Genomic DNA, 20,229 nt, shown 5'->3' with positions numbered 1-20,229 from the left:
AACTGAAGAAATCCTCATCTGACCGTGTTGAATTTGGACTGCTGTCAGACTGAGCATCATCACCTGGATCCAGGCGGGTTGCCTCTGATACAACAATGCACGCATCTCCTCTCATTCAGCTTCTTCCAGCCACCACAAACGGAACTGTGGCATAGTTGCTGTTGCAATTTTTGCATCCTGATTGTTAAACAACTGGGCAAAGCATCTGTCTATTGCTGCCAGGATTGTGCCAATGACATCAGAGAAAAGGTGTGTTGCTGCTCTCTTCTCGCATAACTTCTTCTTCACAGTAAGTAATGTGGGTATGAGCAGTCCATAGAAGCATTTATTTTCTCCTTGCAGAAGGTCCAGAGCGAAGGCGAGTGGTTTCAATACCTCAGCATATTCTTTCAAGAGGAAAGCATCCTGGCAATCTTCAGGCGGTCACAAACTTCCCCCGGTTGTGCCTCACTTAAAGACACAAATTTTTGCATTGCATTATACTCTGAGTTCCAGCGATTAACACATAGAACAATGAGTTTCATTTTCCCTATGTCTTCCATAGCTTCAGCAGTCAATGGTGATCGGTGGGCCTTGTTCCATAATGCTGAGCCATTGCACTGCAGTACATTTTGCGCTTTGGCCCCTGTGTCAAAGCTTTCACAAGATCCTTGGAGGCTATCAGGTTCATTGTGTGCGATGCACATCTCTGGTGGGGTGGTAGAAATAGATGCAAGTGTCCATCTGTCTCTTCAGCAAGAATAGCATCCACATCCTGAATATCAACTTGGTCATCCGCCTCGTCATGGTCATCACTTGCTGTTGAAAACTCTTTGAACGCTTTAACAAAATTGCTACCATTATCTGTGACAGTAGCTTGGACTTTGTTTTCAATATTGTAAGCCACATGAATCTCGTGTATCTTAGCAGCAACAATGTCGGATGTGTCTGCCTTTAATCCTTGCACAGGCAAGTGCTGCTGATTTCTTCTCCAGCTCGTCGCCCTCAATCCAATGGCAAGTTATCCCAAAAAAAATCCTAGTGGAAGCTGTCCACATATCAGCTGTTGTGCACACCGCATGCACATTTCCTAGCTTTGCTTTAAATTCCTCTTTCATGTGTGTGTATGCCTTTTCAAGCCTAGCCATCGGTGTCTTTCGGGTCATTACAGTCTTTCCCCACTTATGCCCTCAGTTAGTTTCCTAAACGCAGGCTGTTCCAATAGAGAGGATGCCTGGACATCATCCACAATGAAACTGAAGACAAGGGAACATATTTTGGTTTGGGAAATATTATTCACAAATTGTTCCATCCTTGCTTGTTTCACTTCTGGCTCTCCGTGAGTTGATCTGCTCAGTCCCGAAGTCTCTTGTGTCAGCCCTCTGTGTGGTCTTAACAAATTTCCCAGCATGTTTTCTCTGAAAATGCATGGAAGGGAAAAAATGAAACAAAAATACAATTTTCACTCGAAAGTCGTTTTTATTGTTTGATCAGAAATCATTAGAAATAATATGCTTTATCCTATAACTGTTACGGCTCGCCCATCCCCCGCGCCGTGGCCCGCCCACCCCGCGCCGGCAGCCAATCAGCTCGTCAGGGCCGGGCTTAGCCGTCAGGGCTGGGCTTAAGTTTGGTGGCCTCCCACGTGCCCGTTGTCAGTTCGTGTTGTAACCTCCTCGCAGTAGCGGCTACTCTTCCCTCACGGTCCTTTTCTCTCCGAACTCACCCCAGCCCTTGGTTTAAGTTTTAGTATCCTATAGTATCCTGCCGTGTTCCCGTTTTTGAATTACCCGCAAGTTTTTCCCCTTGGACTTTCTGTTTTTCTTGTCGCTCATTGCCTCCCTGTGTTTGACTATTTGTATGCGTAAGGAATAAAGTACGCCAGTTTTTCGGCTAACCCCATCTCTGTCTGGTGTCGTGCGCTTGGGGTCTTCCACAAACCCTAACAGTACGAACTGACCATGACGACCCCAGCCGACACAGAGAGCGTACCGGCCAGTCCGCTTCGAGCGGCTCTCATCGTACAGATCCAGCTGACTAACTCCCACTCCCAGCAGCTAGAGGCGGCCTCCGCCATGGTGAGAGATCTTCAGACTCGGGTCCAGCCCCTCCAGGCCTGTGTGGGTAACCTAACGAGCCAGCAGGCGGCGTTGGCGAGCCAACAAGCAGAGATCCTGCGGCAGTTGCAAACCATCACGGCGGCTTTCACCATCCAGCCGCCGGGCCAGCCTGCCCCTGGAGTCGTGGGTAACCCGCCCCCTGGGCCCACTGCCCCGGTTAACCCTGTGGGGCTCAACCCAGTTCCCCGGGAGCCCTGCCTCTCCAGCCCACGACCATTTGATGGCGACTTTGAGACCTGTGCCATGTTCATCATGCAGTGTGAGCTGGTCTTCCTGCACCAACCCAGCATGTTCACGTCTGATGCTGCCCGGGTCGCTTACGTGACCAACCTGCTCACAGGCCAAGCAGCTCAGTGGGCCACTGCTTCCTGGTCCATGAAGGCCAGTTTCTGCCTCACCTACGAGGCCTTTGAGGCGGAACTACGGAAGGTTTTCCACCATCCAGTTGATGGCCAGGACCCTGGTGCTCGGCTGAACAGTATCCAGCAGGGCAGTGGCAGTGTCACAGACTACTCGGTGGAGTTCAGGCTGGCCGCAGCTGAGAGCGGCTGGAACGACCAGTCACATCGGGTCACCTTCCGGAGAGATCTCAGCGAGGCTGTCAAGGACCAGCTAGCCACCCGGGAGGAGCCCACCTCCCTCGAGGACCTGATCAAGCTCGCCATCCGCATCGACGGACGCCTCTGGGAGAGGAGGCGCGAGCGAGCCCTGCGTGGATCCCCGTCCATTCCCCAGTCGTCCAGCACTCCTAGCAGGACCCCTACTCCTGCTCGCCCCACTTTCCCTGTGGCCGTTTCTCCCCCCGCGCCCCAGACCACGACGGGGAAGGAACATATGCAGCTGGGACGCATGCGCCTTAGTCCGGTCGAACGGGAGGCCCGGTTCAAGGCGGATCAATGCTTCTATTGTAGCCAGAAGGGACATCTAATCATCGGCTGCCCCACTCGGCCAAAAGACTAGGCTCACTGGGGCCCCTGGAGATCCTAGTGAGCTGCCTTTCCTATTCCCGCCGTCCTGCCCCACAGAACCATCTAGTTAGCGTTACCCTGGCCTGGGCTGACCAGCGGCTCGCGGTCGGTGCACTCCTCGATTCGGGGGCTGATGAGTGTTTCCTGGACTCGGAGTTTGCTGCCCAGGCTAACATCCCGCTAGAGACGCTGGAGAAGCCCATGGAGGCCTTCGCGCTGGACGAGCGCTGCCTGGCCAGCGTCACCCAATGCACCCACCCTGTCTCTTTCACCATAGCAGGTAACCATGTGGAGAGACTTCGGTTCTACATCATCCAGTCCCCGTTAGTCCCTGTGATCCTAGGGCGCCCCTGGTTCGTGCAGCATGAGCCACACATCGCCTGGGCCTCCGGTACCATCATGGAGTGGAGCTCCTCTTGTCATGCCCAATGTCTCCAGGCTGCTCCCGCCCCATCCCCCCGACGTGCCCCTAGTGCCCCGCCTCCCGACCTCTCCTCTGTTCCCCCTGAGTACCATGAGTAAGGTGAGGTTTTCAGCAAGACCCGGGCCCAATCTCTTCCTCCTCATCGGCCTTACGACTGTGCTATCGACCTCCACTCTGGGGCACCCCTCCCCAGCAGTCGTCTGTACAGTCTGACCATCCCCGAGAATGCTGCGATGGACAAGTACATCTCCGAGTCCTTGGCAGCGGGGCTCATTCGGCCCTCGTCCTCCCAGGTGGCAGCTGGATTCTTTTTCGTGAAGAAGAAGGACGGGGGCCTCCGACCCTGCATTGACTATCGCCAACTCAATGAGATAACCGTCAAAAACAAGTACCCCCTTCCTCTCATGAGTTCCACACTTGAGCCCCTCACCCAGGCTACAGTCTTCACTAAGCTGAACCTCCGGTGTGCCTATCATCTGTTCCGGATCCGGAAGGGGGACGAGTGGAAGACAGCCTTTAAGACTCCCCGGGGTCATTATGAGTACCTGGTCATGCCGTTCGGCGTCACCAACGCCCCGGCGGTATTCCAGGCTCTCATGAATGACATTCTCCGCGACATGCTCGACGAGTTTGTGGTGGTCTACCTCGATGACATTCTCATCTTCTCCAGGACCCTCGAGGAACATGTCCAGCATGTCCGCCGGGTACTCGGACGTCTCCTCCGGAACCGGCTCTTCGTCAAGGCAGAGAAGTGCCGGTTCCATTCCCCTTCCGTTGACTACCTGGGCTTCGTCGTTGAGAGGGGACAGACCCGGGCCGACCCCCGCAAGATCCAGGCTGTGGTGGACTGGCCCGATCCCACATCACGGAAGGAATTACAGAGCTTCCTCGGGTTTGCGAACTTCTATCGGAGGTTCATCCGGAACTACAGCCGCGTGGCAGAACCTCTCACCAGGCTGACCTCCCCCTCCCAGCCGTTCATCTGGTCCCCGGCTGCCCGCTCTGCGTTCCAGTCCCTCAAGGAGAGGTTCACCAGCGCCCCGGTCCTGCTCCACCCCGACCCCAAGAGGCACTTCATCGTAGAGGTGGACGCTTCGGACACCGGGTTGGGGGCTGTCCTCTCCCAGCAGTCAGCGTCTGGCCAGAAGGTCCACCCATGCGCCTTCTTCTCTCGCCGGTTCCTCCCCGCCGAGGAGAACTACGATGTCGGGAACCGGGAGCTGCTGGCAGTGGTAGCTGCTCTGGAGGAGTGGCGCCATTGGCTGGAGGGGGCGGAACAGCCGTTCACCAACTGGACGGATCATAAGAACTTGACGTTCATCCGGGCAACCAAGCGCCTTAATGGTCGGCAGGCACGGTGGGCCAGCTTCCTCAGTTGGTTGACTTCACGCTGACTTATCGCCCCGGGTCCCGCAACACGAAGGCAGACTCCCTGTCCCGACAACGCCCGAGGAGGGAGCCAGCTACAGAGGAGCCGACTCCCATCCTTCCTGAGGCCAGGATGGTTGGCGTGGTTACCTGGGGCATCGAGACCGTGGTCAGGCAGGCGTTGCGCTCCCATCCCCCCCTGAGCCACGTCCCTCCACGCCGCCTATTCGTTCCGGACGCAGTCCGGCCCCGGGTTCTCCAGTGGGGCCATGCCAGTCAGTTTGCTTGCCACCAGGGTGTCCACCGCACCTTCACCTTTCTGGCTCGGCGTTTCTGGTGGCCCACCATGAGGATCGAAGTCAGGGACTTCGTAAGGGCCTGCTCCGTCTGTGCTCGCAGCAAGGTCTCTCACCAGGCACCCGCGGGTCTGCTGCAGCCCCTCCCAACTCCAAGCCGGCCCTGGTCCCATGTGGCATTGGATTTTGTCTCCGGACTGCCTCCCTCCCAGGGTAACACTGTGATCCTGACAGTGGTGGACCGCTTCAGTAAGGGAGTGCACCTGGTGGCCCTCCCCAGACTCCCATCGGCTCCTGAGACGGCGGACCTCCTGACGAGCCACGTGTTCCGTCTCCACGGCCTTCCCCTGGACGTTGTCTCGGACCGAGGGCCCCAGTTCGTCTCCCAGGTATGGCGGGCCTTTTGTAAGGGGTTGGGTGCCTCTGTTAGTCTCTCCTCTGGCTATCACCCACAGACTAACGGGCAGACAGAGAGGATGAACCAGAGCGTGGAGTCTGCCCTCCGGTGCGTGGCCGCCAAGAAGCCCAGCTCCTGGAGCCGGTTCCTCCCCTGGGTCGAGTGTGCCATCAACTCCCTGGTCAGCTCTGCCACCGGCCTCTCACCTTTTGAGGTGTCCCTGGGCTACCAGCCGCCTCTCTTTGCCGCGCAGGAGTCGGAAGTGGCAGTTCCCTCCGTGCAGGCCCATCTGAACCGGTGTCGTCGCGTCTGGGAGGTGACCAGAGCTGCTCTGCTCCGGGCAGCTGAGCGCGCCAGTCGGGGAGCCAACCGACGCCGGTCCCCAGCACCTACGTACCAACCAGGCCAAAGGGTGTGGCTATCCTCGAAGGATCTCCCGCTTCAGTCCACCGCGAAGAAGCTGAACCCCCGGTTTGTCGGGCCCTTTGAGATCAGGAAGGTTCTCAGCCCCGCGGCAGTGAGTCTGAAGCGTCCGGCTTCCTTGAAGACCCATCCCGTGTTTCATGTGTCTCGGGTTAAGCCTGTCTCCCACAGTCCTCTGATGCCTCCGGCCCCGGCTCCGCCTCCCCCTGAGATCGTGGATGGGCACCCCCAGTGGAAGGTCCGCCGGCTGCTGGACGTCCGGCGCCGAGGACGGGGGTTCCAGTATTTGGTGGACTGGGAGGGCTATGGTTCGGACGAACGTAGCTGGGTCTCCCGCCAGCTCATCCTGGACCCTGGGCTGCTCACTGAGTTCCATCATTCCCATCCCGACAAGCCGGGCAAGCCGCCTGGTGGCTCCCGTGGAGGGGGGGGGGTACTGTTACGGCTCGCCCATCCCGCGCCGTGGCCCGCCCACCGCACGCCGGCAGCCAATCAGCTCGTCAGGGCCGGGCTTAGCCGTCAGGGCTGGGCTTAAGTTTGGTGGCCTCCCACGCGCCCGTTGTCAGTTCGTGTTGTATCCTCCTCGCAGTAGCGGCTACTCTTCCCTCACGGTCCTTTTCTCTCCGAACTCACCCCAGCCCTTGGTTTAAGTTTTAGTATCCTATTTAGTATCCTGCCGTGTTCCCGTTTTTGGATTACCCGCAAGTTTTCCCCCTTGGACTTTCCGTTTTTCTTGTTGCTCATTGCCTCCCTGTGTTTGACTATTTGTATGCGTAAGGAATAAAGTACGCCAGTTTTCGGCTAACCCCATCTCTGTCTGGTGTCGTGCGCTTGGGGTCTTCCACAAACCCTAACAGTAACTTTTGAAATAATTGAAAATATGTTCATAAATTAGGCTACTTCTGACAGGTAGCCAGCTAGTTAGCTAACCGCAGTGGAAATGAGTGATCAAAAGCATCAACGTGCTATTTCGGCGGGGAAACGCCTGAAAATTGCACACAGTACAGCAGACTACAGCTAGCAACAGGAGTGCTCAGACTCCATACAATAGTATTGGGTAACACTATGCATGGCAAAGTCAATATTTTCAAAATCCAATATCCATATTTTTTCGTATTTACTCCGTATTATATGTTACCTAATGAACTAAGGCATAACTACCATTATCAATGCTGATGTGGCAAACGCAAATGTGCTTATGAGCACTGAAATGGTTTTAAACAACATAGCTAAACCCATCTGTTTAGTAACGTTAGCTAACTGAGAGGGAAACGTACCTCCAGGTGTTTCTTCAGGTTTGAAGTTGATGTCTTTACTGATGACAGCACCTGTATTTTAGGTTTGCACAAATTGCGGTCGACGTAAATGTTGTTGTGCACATTTTTTAACTGAAAATGATGGCGATATTGCCAGGAATAGAATACTAGTTTTGGTGCTGATGGACCGTTGCTGCTTGCACCTTCCATCTTGACTCAACGTATGAACGTAATGGTTCTGCCAGTTGCATACAAAAAACAAGCTAGACCATTGGTTGAGTAGTGACCTGTAGTGGGTATACAGACAGAGCTGCTTGGATTCCCTCCACATGTACGTAACGCCTTTTCGTGAGTCAATAGCATTAGTTATAAAAAATCATGATTTTAAAATTGACACATTTTAAATACATAAAATGTAATCAAGTAATCCTTGCCAATGTAACTATAATCCATTTACACATTTTTTTCAAGCGTAATCTTGTTTGATTATAGTTATTTATTTTTGTAATCTGATTATGTAATCCAGATTACATGTAATCTGTTACTACCCAACCATATGTGTGTGTGTGTGTGTATATATATATATATATATATATATATATATATATTGGAATTAGAGATGGTGTATGTATGGTAGAGAGACGGGGAAGAGAGGAGGAGTAGTAGAGAGTGCAAAAGAAGGAAAGAGTGTGTGTGTGTGTGTGTGTGTGCGTGAGAGAGGGGGGGTAGTTAAGGCACTTGCTTTGATCGTATCGTAACAGCGGCAAACCATCAGAGGTGTGTTAAAGAAGCGGTGGAGAGGAGTGTGGTGTAGAGAAGTGTGTTGAAGAAGAGGTGGAGAGAGGAGTGTGGTGAAGAAGCGGTGGAGAGGAGTGTGGTGTAGAGAAGTGTGTTGAAGAAGAGGTGGAGAGAGGAGTGTGGTGAAGAAGCGGTGGAGAGAGGAGTGTGGTGAAGAAGAGGTGGAGAGAGGAGTGTGGTGAAGAAGCGGTGGAGAGAGGAGTGTGGTGAAGAAGCGGTGGAGAGAGGAGTGTGGTGAAGAAGAGGTGGAGAGAGGAGTGTGGTGAAGAAGCGGTGGAGAGAGGAGTGTGGTGAAGAAGCGGTGGAGAGAGGAGTGTGGTGAAGAAGAGGTGGAGAGAGGAGTGTGGTGAAGAAGAGGTGGAGAGAGGAGTGTGGTGAAGAAGCGGTGGAGAGAGGAGTGTGGTGAAGAAGAGGTGGAGAGAGGAGTGTGGTGAAGAAGCGGTGAGAGAGGAGTGTGGTGAAGAAGAGGTGGAGAGAGGAGTGTGGTGAAGAAGCGGTGGGAGAGGAGTGGTGAAGAAGCGGTGGAGAGAGGAGTGTGGTGAAGAAGCGGTGGGAGAGGAGTGTGGTGAAGAAGCGGCGGAGAGAGGAGTGTGGTGAAGAAGAGGTGGAGAGAGGAGTGTGGTGAAGAAGCGGTGAGAGAGGAGTGTGGTGAAGAAGCGGTGGGAGAGGAGTGTGGTTTAAGAAGCGGTGGGAGAGGAGTGTGGTGAAGAAGAGGTGGAGAGAGGAGTGTGGTGAAGAAGAGGTGGAGAGAGGAGTGTGGTTTAAGAAGCGGTGAGAGAGGAGTGTGGTGAAGAAGCGGTGGAGAGAGGAGTGTGGTGAAGAAGCGGTGGAGAGAGGAGTGTGGTGAAGAAGCGGTGGAGAGAGGAGTGTGGTGAAGAAGAGGTGCAGAGAGGAGTGTGGTGAAGAAGCGGTGAGAGAGGAGTGTGGTGAAGAAGAGGTGGAGAGAGGAGTGTGGTGAAGAAGCGGTGAGAGAGGAGTGTGAGTGTAGGCTGCGGTACATATAAGAGGGGAGACGTCCTCTCTGCATCTCAGAGCATCACCAGAGAAGGATGAGCGCACCTCGCAGCTGGATGGGGATGCTGGGGAGGTGTCTGCTGTCGGGTCTCGTGGTCCTGGTTCTGGTCTCTGCCGGCTCTCCTTGCGGACCAGGCAGAGGATACGGAAAGCGGAAGCACGCGACAAAGTTGACTCCGATGGCTTTAAAGCAGTTCGTCCCAAACGTAGCGGAGAAAACACTGGGAGCCAGCGGCAGATACGGTGGGAAGATCACGCGGAACTCGGAGAGATTCAAAGAGTTAACTCCGAACTACAACATCGACATCGAGTTCAAAAATGAAGAGAAAACTAACGCCGATCGGCTCATGACGCAGGTAGGGTGACGGGTAGGTTGTTTGACTGTTGGTGATGGACGTGCCATGTGATAATGTGGTATGCAGAAGTAATGAGTGACAACAGAGCCTGGAGAGACAGAGGGAACGCATCAGGCTCTTTGTCGTCAGTGAAGCGTGATGCGCGCCTGCATCTCCAGTTGGCGCAGCCCGAACATCATACATGATACATGATACATCAAGCAGGAACACCACCGTTCCATACGGGGCACCTGGTTCCATACGGGGCACCTGGTTCCATACGGGGCACCTGGTTCCATACAGGGGCATGTGGTTCCATACGGGGCACCTGGTTCCATACGGGGCACCTGGTTCCATACAGGGGCACCTGGTTCCATACGGGGCACCTGGTTCCATACGGGGGCACCTGGTTCCATACGGGGCACCTGGTTCCATGTGGTTATCTATGCTGACAGAACTACTGAGGATGTTGAAGGAACTATGAGCTCCCAACAGTGAACAAGCTATGTAGTAGAAATACTCATGCTGTCTCTGATATACCTAGCCGCTGCTCCCGCTCTCTCTCTCTCTCTCTCTCTCTCTCTCTCTCTCTCTCTCTCTCTCTCTCTCTCTCTCTCTCTCTGTCGTCCGCCCCCCCTCACACACACACATTCCCATATTTCAGTGACGCGGTCCTTTATCTGAAGTCCTGCTCGATGTCTTCTCCATGTCTCCATGTCTCCACGTAGAAACATCTCCATGTCTCCATGTCTCCACGTCTCCATATCTCCATGTAGGAACATCTCCATGTCTCCATGTCTCCATATCTCCATGTAGGAACATCTCCATGTCTCCATGAAGAAACATCTCCATTTCTCCATGAAGAAACATCTCCATGTCGCCATGAAGAAACATCTCCATTTCTCCATGAAGAAACATCTCCATGTCGCCATGTCTCCATGTCTCCATGAAGAAACATCTCCATTTCTCCACGTAGAAACCTCTCCATGTCTCCATATCTCCATGTAAGAACATCTCCATGTCTCCACGTAGAAACATCTTCATGTCTCCATGTCTCCATGTAAGAACATCTCCATGTCTCCACGTAGAAACATCTTCATGTCTCCATGTCTCCATGTAAGAACATCTCCATGTCTCCACGTAGAAACATCTCCATGTCTCCATGTCTCCATGTAAGAACATCTCCATGTCTCCACGTAGAAACATCTCCATGTCTCCATGTCTCCATGAAGAAACTTCTGCCTCGATCAAATTGCGATTGTGAGCGATCTCAAAACTCAGTTCATATCCAACCAGAATTAGAAAATATCTCTTTCAAGCTAACGCCAGACAAAATTTGGCAGAAGTTGGTCGGAAAGGTTCCCCGGGGTTCGAACCCAGGACCCTCTTGCTGTGAGGCGACAGCGCTAAGCACGGCTCAGCGTGCCGCCCAACTTATAAATGAAACGTACCGCGCCATAGGCTACCATTCACACAGAGCATGAGTAGACAACTTGTAAAGTGTCTTTACAAATATAACATAACTAACAGCCCAGGTTCAGGTCAAAAATCCAGGTCTTGTTTCCCCCACATCAACACCAGAGTGTATATCTGCCTACAGTCACAGACAGTTGAATCAGTTCATCTGATTCATCAGTTCATCTAAGCGATGAAATGTTTCTCTCAATAAACGTTGTGTCCAGATTATCTGAATCAACGTTACCTGGCTTACTGAGCATGCGTAAAGACATATATGTCTACAGTTCTCACACGACCCCTAAGGATCTGAGCTTTTCTCTCTTTTTTCAGAGATGTAAGGACAAACTGAACTCGTTGGCTATCGCAGTCATGAATCGGTGGCCCGGAGTCAAGCTGCGGGTTACGGAGGCCTGGGACGAAGACGGCCATCACTCCGAGGAGTCCCTGCACTATGAGGGACGGGCTGTAGACATCACCACCTCGGACAGGGACAAGAGCAAATACGGCCTGTTGTCCAGGCTGGCCGTGGAGGCGGGGTTCGACTGGGTGTACTACGAGTCCAAAGCCCACATCCACTGCTCTGTTAGAGCTGGTGAGGCATAAGATAAGGATGACATTGCTGTCATCTATAGGCTTCAGTTAATTTTCTGATAATTATAGATTAATGATATTGATTGTGTTCTCTTTGTTATTAAGAAGGTGCTTTTAGTTGAATTCTTTAATTACTGAAAAATCCGAAGCAAAATGTTTCACCAACACTATTTTACAATAGCATCCAAATTATTTCGAAACGAATTTTTTCCTTTTTACTCAGCCGAAAATGATTGATCATGCGTTTCACGTATTTCCCAAACCATTTCCACCTGTAGAAAACGCTGCGGCCACCAAGTCCGGAGGCTGCTTCCCGGGGTCCTCCTCGGTAATGCTGACGGGCGGAGGCACCAAACCGGTGAGAGACCTCCAAGTGGGCGACAAGGTCCTGGCTGCCGACCGAGAAGGAAACATCATTTTCAGCGACTTCCTGATGTTCATCGACCAAGACAGGACGACGGTGCGGGAATTCTACGTCCTGGAAACCGAAGAGCCCCGCAGGAAACTGACCCTGACTCCTGCGCACCTCGTTTTCGTTACAAACAACAACGCCACCGACCGCAGTGACGTCAGAGCGGTGTTCGCCAGCAGCGTCAGTCCGGGACAGAGGGTCCTGGTGGTGGGCAGCGACGTGGCCTTGGGCGCACTGACAGCCGCCACGGTCAAACGCGTGTACGCAGAGGAACACCGGGAGTCTTACGCACCGGTGACGTCAGACGGGACTATCGTGGTCGACCGCGTGCTGGCGTCCTGCTACGCCGCGGTGGAGGACCACGCGCTAGCGCACTGGGCCTTCGCGCCGCTGCGGCTGGGGCGCGCGCTAGCCTCGCTACTCGGGGCGGTGGGTGACGTTGGCGGCGGGAAGCAACCGGACGGAGTGCACTGGTACTCCGCGTTGCTCCGCCATGTTGGGACGTGGCTGCTGGACGGCGCGTGCCTGCACCCGCTGGGCGTCCTGCCCAGCTGACGGCTCGCGTGCCTCTCGGCTGCAGGAGTCCCCCACGGGTCTGCGGCCCAGCAGAGGTTGGTCCCTATGAGGTTACGCGCGCGTTCTTCCGCGAGCGGATGCTTTAATGACCACAAATAACTTCTCAAAGCGAGTTCATTATTTATTTACGAATGCTTTTGTATTTATCGGTTTATAAGTTAATTGCAGAACGGAAATGTGCTTGGAGTGTCCTTTAGCTTTCAGTTTTCTCCAACGTTTTTTTCTTTCAGTATGCTGAAGGATTTAGCTGCTTGAATGAATGCAAAAAAACTGATTGTTAATTATTATGGCATATAATATTTTCTTTGATGGAATATGACACCAATAAATTATATTTTTTATACGCTGGAACTTCACTTCAAACAAACAAGTTGACTGGCAAAAATTTGGCAATCATTTTGGTAGTGACTACCAGGCATCGAGCCCATGCTCCTCCCATCCCCTCTGACGTGTTACCACACAGACCCACGTGTTTTACAAAGTCCTGTCTTACACAGCAGCAAGCTTAACGCCCTCTGACATTAAGCCAACATTTACCTGGAGGGAGGTTACTGCACCTTGTCCGTGTCCTGAAGCGCAGTGACTGTGGCCCGTTCACACCAACCACCTCTACACCCTGGTGGAGGAATCACTTTTTCACGTTTTAGTTAAATGCAAGGACATTTTTGAGGGCATAAAATCAAAGCAAATGTCACTTAAATTCCTTCAACTACAGCTTCTTTCATTTTGATTGTTGCTTCCTGTTTTGAAGGAGAAAATTGCCATGCAACCACCCTGAACCTTACCGGTTTAGTTTGAATAGTTCGTAAAAGCCCATCTTTATCTTTGTCAAGCTCCAATAGTTCCTTTGGTGGCAGTCATGGCCCTTTCTCCACTAAGGTCTAGGAAAGAATCGGGGGGGGGGGGCGTATCTATCTCTTAGGGGAAACAGTTGGTTTTCAGTTCCGTTAGGGTTCCAAGTGTTATTAATAAGCGTTCAGAGGACTATTTCCATGTTGTTAAGGTTTTTTATTCCTCAGACACTGTTTGCTGACCTCAGTGCTGGCTGCATGGATGGATAACACCTGGTTAACAACAACGTGTTGAATGTGGGTAGTTTTTCAATCTGTTAGTACAAGTGACATTTTTATACATTTTTTCAGTATCTCTTTCTCAGGTTTTCAGTTCTGGGCCTGAAATGAAGGAAATGCTGCTCCATTTCTAGTTAGCACTTGGTTATAGTTGCTTTTGCTAAAACCATATTTTAAATCAATGGTCTATCCGTAATGACTGAAAGCTGTGTAATATTTTCACACAGAGTTAACCTCTATCAAGGGGCATAACATTTTCAAACAAAAACTGTTTAAATTTGACTTCTTCAGACTATGGTGTTAGTTTAACCTCTATTGATGTCCTATAGGACATATCCAATTCTACTTCATCACAGTCAGAAAAAGGTATGAGAGAAGAGAATTGGCAAAATTAGGAGCTTTTGTAAGGGCTCTAGTTTGCACATGCATGCCATTAAGTATATTTATGATTCTTACAGCAAACATAAACTCATGCCTTATATCTGATAAGACTAATTATCTCGTTTTCCTTAATGGACATTGTGTTTCAGGGACTGGTGGACATTTATTTCACCATACAAAAGAACTACAGTTAAATCTATTACACATCATAATGGTGAATGAAATGACGTGAATGAATAAGGGCTAAATGACAGACAAGATAGACAAAGTAGGCAATTAGGGCACACCATTAGATTTGAATAGACCACTGTAGCAGAAATGACAGGCTAATAATGAGATTACATTACATTTAGAGTAACTTTAATAATCTTGTGAAGAAGTTGGATGGTTGCAGTATCAAGTAATAAGATTTAGAAGGACTAATATGAGAACAGATCAAACAGGGAGTAATAAATCTGATAAGCAACATATAAAAATAATCTCTCTCACCCTTTCTCGGGTGGTGTGTTTCTTCCTCAAGCTCGGGTCCTCTACCAGAGGCCTGGGAGTTTAAGGGTTCTGCGCAGTAGCTTAGCTATTCCTAGGACGCCACTGTTCTGGACAGAGACCTCAGATGTTGTTCCTGGAATCTGCTGCAGCCACTCTCCCAGTTTGGGGGTCAAAGCTCCTAGTGCTCCTATTACCACTGGGACTACTGTGGAGTTCAACTTTCACATCCAATCTAGCTCTTCTGTCAGCCCTTGGTATTTCTCTAGCTTCTCATGCTCTTTCTTCCTGATGTTGCTGTTGCTCAGGATTGCTACATCGATCACTATGGCTGTCTTCTGTTCCTTGTTGACCGCCACAATGCCTGGTTGGTTAGCAGGCACCTGCTTGTCAATCTGGAACTTGAAGTCCCACAGGATCTTAGCTCTGCCATTCTCAGCTGTCTTTGGTGGTGTCTCCCATTTTGATTTAGGGACTTCCAGTCTGTATTCAGCACAGATGTTCCTGTACACTAATCCCAGCGACTTTGTCATGCCTTTCAATGTATGCTTTCCCAGCTAGCATTTTACACCCTGCTACTAAGTACTCAACTGTATCAGAGGAATGATTGCACAGCCTGCATCTTGGGTCTTGTCTGGTGTGGTAGACCCCTGCCTCAATCGATCTGGTGCTGAGGTCCTGTTCTTGTGCTACTATGATCAGAGCCTCTGTGCTATCCTTCAGTCCAGCTTTTTCTAGCCACTGGTAGGATTTCTCGATACCAGCCACATCTTCTATCTGTCGAATGGTACATCCCATGGAGGGGCTTAGTCTTCCATGATACCTCCTCCTCTTCTTCCTCTGCACTCTGTCTTCTGCTGCAGGGGTACTCACTCAGCAGTTTGTCCTGGGGGCCCCTCTTTCTGATGTACTCGGAGATGTTCCTTGTTTGGCTCCGACACTCACTAAAACCCTCGGCCCCCATCTTTTCACTTATCGTACATCTCATGATGCTAGATTTCGGGTGGAACCCTCCATGCACTGTGAGGAGTTTCCATGTCCTGACATCTATGGCCTTTATCTCCTCCTTTGGCCAGTTGATGGCTTGAAACTTATTCTTCCCTTTGAGCTGGCTCCTCAGGACATGTCTCACTCTCTGGGGGTATTTGGCTGTAGCTGACCTCCTTGACCCCCTTGGTTTCCATTTGCCTGTGGAATACCGAGGTTCTTGTAACTGTCCTGTATGTTGGTTATCCTACCATCTGATAATTCAACCCCTTCAATCCTCACTATCTTTCCTCTTTTTGTCACCATTCGACCGCACTTGTCTAGTCCGAATGACATCTGGATGTTGTCGCTATTGATCCTGATGAGGTGGATCAGTGAATCAATGTCTCGCTCATCCTGGCATACAGCTTGATGTCATCCATGTATAGGAGGTGACTGATGGTAACTCTACTTCTGAACCTGTATCCATATCCACTCTTTGTGATGATCTGACTGAGGGTGTTCAGGCCTATGCAGAACAGCAGCAGGGATAGTGCGTCACCCTGGTATATGCCAGGTTACCTGCACAATTGTCTTTGAGTTGGCCTCTATTGTGGTTTCCCACTGCCGCATTGTTGTCTTCATGAAGGCTATTAGTGGCCTGTTGGCTTTGTATAGTGCCAAGCACTCCAGTAACCATGTGTAGGGCATTGAATCTTAGGCTTTCTTGTAGACCATCCAGGCTGTACTCAGGTTGGTCTGTAGGGTCTTGGGTGATGTCTCTATCATCCAGTAGCTGATGCTTTGACTCTCTGGTGTTGTTCCCAACTGACCCTTTACTAAGGCCCGCCCCCCTTAGTTACTGTTGCTAAGTCCATCAAACTTTAACATTATTTTATGGTTAACAAAAGTAATTACTTACCTAGGAGCAGACAAAGCTGTGCTTGTTGATCTTTGAGGGGTTCAACTGGATTTGAGGATGTCCACATAGCTTTATCCACAGCCTACACTTTTCAAGGTTTGATTTTGGTTTTGGAAAGGGAAAAAATGTACATCTCCTTCCAACCTCTCCGGGTAATGAATGTCACTGTTACAAGTGCCCCAGGCACAATGTTTAACCACAACTAGCTAAAAGTCCACAAAACCAGCTCGAAAATGATGAAAATCTGAAACTTTTGCATCGGAGTCAACGGAGCGCCGCCATGAAATTGTTGGACCTCTGTCTGAGCCTGTCCTATCCTGCGCTGTGACTGGCCAGTCTGCGTTTCGGGGGCGTGGCTTAGCGAAGGGTCAATTCCTTTCTGAGTTTTGCTCATGTATTGACTCTTGTGCCCATTCAGCTTAGCGACTATGATAACCGATACCTCCATGTTGTGGAGAGCCAGGTTATCAGCCAATAATTTAAAGGTGTTGTACCCTTGTAGGGATCCTTCGTGATCAGTTCTGTTCTCCCCTGTGTTAGCCAGTAAGGGTGAGACCTTGTTGTTAGCAGCTGGTTCGTCTGTGTCACCAGATGTTCATGGAGTGCCGTTAGCTTCTTCATCCAGTAGGTGTGAATCATGTCAGGGCCTGGTGCAGTCCAGCTCTTTATGCTTGAGACACACTCTTGGATGTTGGTCACTGTGATGATAACTGGGTCTTGTTCTGGGTATTGCTTTGGTCTGCTCTTCGGTCCACCCGCAACTGGGCATTGGTGCTGCCTCCTTTTCCCATATATTCTTCCAGTATCACTCGGTCTCTGCTCTGGGTGGTGGTTCTGATTGTGTTCCCTTGTTACTCTGCAGCTGGGAGTACACTTTGGATAGTTCTTTGAGGAACAGGCCATTTACTCTATTGGCTTCTGCTTCTATAGTGCGTTTCTTCAGCCTGGCGTCCAGAGATGTGAGGCATTTTTGTTCTTTTTTTGGAAGTTTCCAGGACATTACTTATGGTCATCTTGCTGTACTTCTTCAACCAGGTTCTGTCGTTCATTACACTTTTCTGAACCTCTGTTAACTGGCTAACATCTCTCCGTGCTGCTTTGACCTTGGCTTCCAGCCTTCTCTCCCATGGAGGGTACTGTTGGTGACCTGTGTCACTGAGTCATCGAAGCCAAGCCCAGGGATTGATTGTCTTTAGTCTGGCCATGAGTTTGATTTGAACTTCAGTAGCTTCAGCTGTCATGGCTGCTGGGATCGTTTCAGCTGGTTGGAGCCTGTCCTCATGTATGTCCTGCCTACTGGGTGGCCATGTAAGGTGCTGAATTGGATAGTCATCCCATTGGAGCCTCTCCATCTCAAGTTGTGACAGTAACCTCCTTCTATTGATGTTTGAGCAAGAAAGAAACCTTTACCTGTGCATCGCTACTGTGTCACCATATAAAGGTGACTTATAAACCGAAGAAACGTGTGTTGTTTTTTCCTTACACGTTTTTTTTTTGCGGCATGCTACTTGTACTCCAGTGTGACTTGTAGTCTGGAAAATACGGTAAATCAAGTAGGTACCTGGTTCCCTGTCCACAACTTGAGATCCTGCCAGAACGCCAAGAGTGGCATACATAACAGATCTGGGCAGATTTGCAGAGTAAGCAATTCCTAAAAAATCCATGTGACAGCATGCCCGGAATATGCGAAAAGGCATATCAAACACAAAAAGTCCTACTGAAGTTATTGAAGAGAGTCTGCTTCATTGTGCCAAGGATCTTTGACAGGACAATAGCTGCAAACATACACCTAAATCTAGGCTTTAATGACTTCAGAAGAAGAATTTTGAAATCGTTTAGTAGTCCAGAAAAATGCAGATATGAATCCCCTTAAATATTTCTGGAATAACTTGGTTATTCCACAAAAGCTGAGATGCTCCATGCAAACTGGACAAAGACTTTGAACAACTGCAAAAGAAGAGTAAATGAAATCCCCCAGTTCAGTCTGTCGACAGCATGTAGACAGGGAGACTCGAAGCTAATTCTGCAATTCTGCAAACAGTTCTGCATCTGAGTCCATGCACTGAATACTTATTTGTTGACCGTCGTATTTCCTTATTTCAGTCAGTTGCATTTGTGAAATATTTGGTCTGTGCAGTAAATTCATTTGGAGTATTGGATGAACTTGAGGATGCTGAAGCTTAGCGTACACCTGTAGCCTAAGTTGTGGATGGTATCCAGTGAGCTGTCTCACAATCCATGGACACTCGTTTACTGGTGTATGTAAGCTGAGTTTCTGCTTTCCAATAAATGGTCAAATTAAACGAAATGTCTGTGTTTCCTCAAATATAATGGTAGAATGATGATGATTTTTATATAAAAATATTTTGAAATATCAATTTTTCAACCATTTTCCTAACTCCCTTTTGAGTTTTGTTAAAACGTGATATCTGGAACACACAAGTAGTGCATTATTTTACTTGCCCATTTGACTCAGTTACTCTTCATAACAGAAAGGATGAAGCCCCCTGTTTGCATCAAGCAACTCCACTACCTCAGCATGTTGGGGCAGAACACGAGTCAAAAGGTGGCGTCAATAGCTGGAGCCATTAAAGATTATTTGAAGCAACTTCTGGATGCTGCAGACACATTCAGGGAGCCGCTGGTCGCCGGGAAAGCTCGCCATGTAACGGTCCTCAGCATTTATGTTCACACTGCGCTTTAGTGTCTCTCTGAACAGCTCTTTACCGTAGAAAAGTATTTTTACATTTATATATAGTATATATATATATATATATATATATGTGTGTGTGTGTGTGTGTGTGTGTGTGTATTTTAAGGTATAGTTTAAAGTACATTTTCACAGGATAAAGACAATGTGAGGCCCTGGTCCCTGTTTGTGGGTCAGCAGAGGACCATCCAGAGGTCCATGTCCACAGGCTCAGCAAACAGAAGTAAAAACAGAGATTGCACCAAGTCAGCTGATTTGCTGCTTCTGTCCCAGAAGCCTCATTTTCATATATCATAGCATTGCTGATTGTGTGTACACACATGTAATTGTGTGTATGTGCAGAACCTAGAATTTGCTTTGGCATTTGGTATCAAGATGGGGACATGGATCACATCTACAGCAGCAAGAATTAAAATGTGAATTATGAAATTTGTCATATCGGCCTGAAATTAATTTCTTGTCAACCACTCCAAACATGATCAGCCCTGTGCCCAGGCAACGAGCAGGCAAGAGAAGGTATTGCGATATAAGACCAGACGGAGGTGCTGTTCACTAACTGAAGGTATTTAAAAAATGCTGAATCAGAATTCAGAAATTATTTTATTGCCATGTGCATTACATCCACCAGGAATTTTACTTGGGGTTGTCCATACAGGTAAGAGGGCAAGAAAAATACTGTTTAAAAAAAAAGAAAGTAAAATAGGTATGTGATGTATACCGGGCGCTGCAGTTGCCCACTGCTCCTATACTATATATATATAATATATTTCCATCCATCCATCATCCAAACCGCTTATCCTGCTCTCAGGGTCGCGGGGATGCTGCAGCCTATCCCAGCAGTGATTGGGTGGCAGGCGGGGAGACACTCGGGACAGACCACCAGGCCTTCATATATATAGTATATATATATATATATATATATATATATATATATATATATATATATATATATATATATATATAGTGTGCATTTGTGTGTGTGTGTGTATGTGTGTATACACACACACACACAGATCTAAAAAATTAAAAACGGCAAAAATTAAAGTAAAATTACAATTCCATATACAGGTCACAGTATTTCCATGTGTGTGTTGGAGAGCGGCTGTCAGTGGGGGGGGGGGGGGGGGCGAGGGCATGTTGTGTAGTCCCACTACAACGTTGTTGTGGTGTGAGGTTTTGGTGCTGATGGACCTCAGCCTCTTGCTAGAGGGCAGAGTCTCAAAAAGGTGGTGTGAGGGGTGTGAGGGGTTGGCAACGATCTTGCCTGCCCTGCCTCAGG

The 20,229-nt window shown here is 49.6% G+C and overlaps 1 protein-coding gene across 2 annotated transcripts; it reads left to right on the top strand.

Annotated features, from left to right (window-relative positions):
- The first annotated feature begins 7,144 nt into the window (after positions 1 to 7,144).
- Positions 7,145 to 12,394, top strand: shhb (sonic hedgehog signaling molecule b). 2 transcript variants are annotated; one of them, XM_056293354.1, is made up of 4 exons: positions 7,145 to 7,167; positions 9,117 to 9,399; positions 11,167 to 11,428; positions 11,706 to 12,394. In XM_056293354.1, exons 1-4 carry the CDS (start codon positions 7,145 to 7,147, stop codon positions 12,392 to 12,394), a joined length of 1,257 nt encoding a protein of 418 aa, XP_056149329.1. The 2 variants fall into 2 exon arrangements, with proteins under 2 accessions (XP_056149329.1, XP_056149330.1); XM_056293355.1 differs by lacking the exon at positions 7,145 to 7,167 and having other exon boundaries at positions 9,100 to 9,399.
- The last annotated feature ends 7,835 nt before the right edge of the window (positions 12,395 to 20,229 follow it).

This window comes from Lampris incognitus, chromosome 14, assembly GCF_029633865.1.
Source record: "Lampris incognitus isolate fLamInc1 chromosome 14, fLamInc1.hap2, whole genome shotgun sequence".
In the NCBI taxonomy this organism is placed as follows: Eukaryota; Metazoa; Chordata; class Actinopteri; order Lampriformes; family Lampridae; genus Lampris; species Lampris incognitus.
The sequence above is the reverse complement of the archived record's forward strand: the minus strand, read 5'-3'. Positions and strand labels throughout refer to the sequence as shown.

Bases quoted from the DNA above. Each gene is read 5' to 3' on its own strand.
- shhb (XM_056293354.1), top strand. From the start codon at position 7,145: ATGCTGATGTGGCAAACGCAAAT. The intron at 7,168-9,116 runs GTGCTTATGAGC...GATGCTGGGGAG, and splicing joins CTGATGTGGCAAACGCAAAT to GTGTCTGCTGTCGGGTCTCG. The intron at 11,429-11,705 runs GTGAGGCATAAG...TTCCACCTGTAG, and splicing joins CCACTGCTCTGTTAGAGCTG to AAAACGCTGCGGCCACCAAG.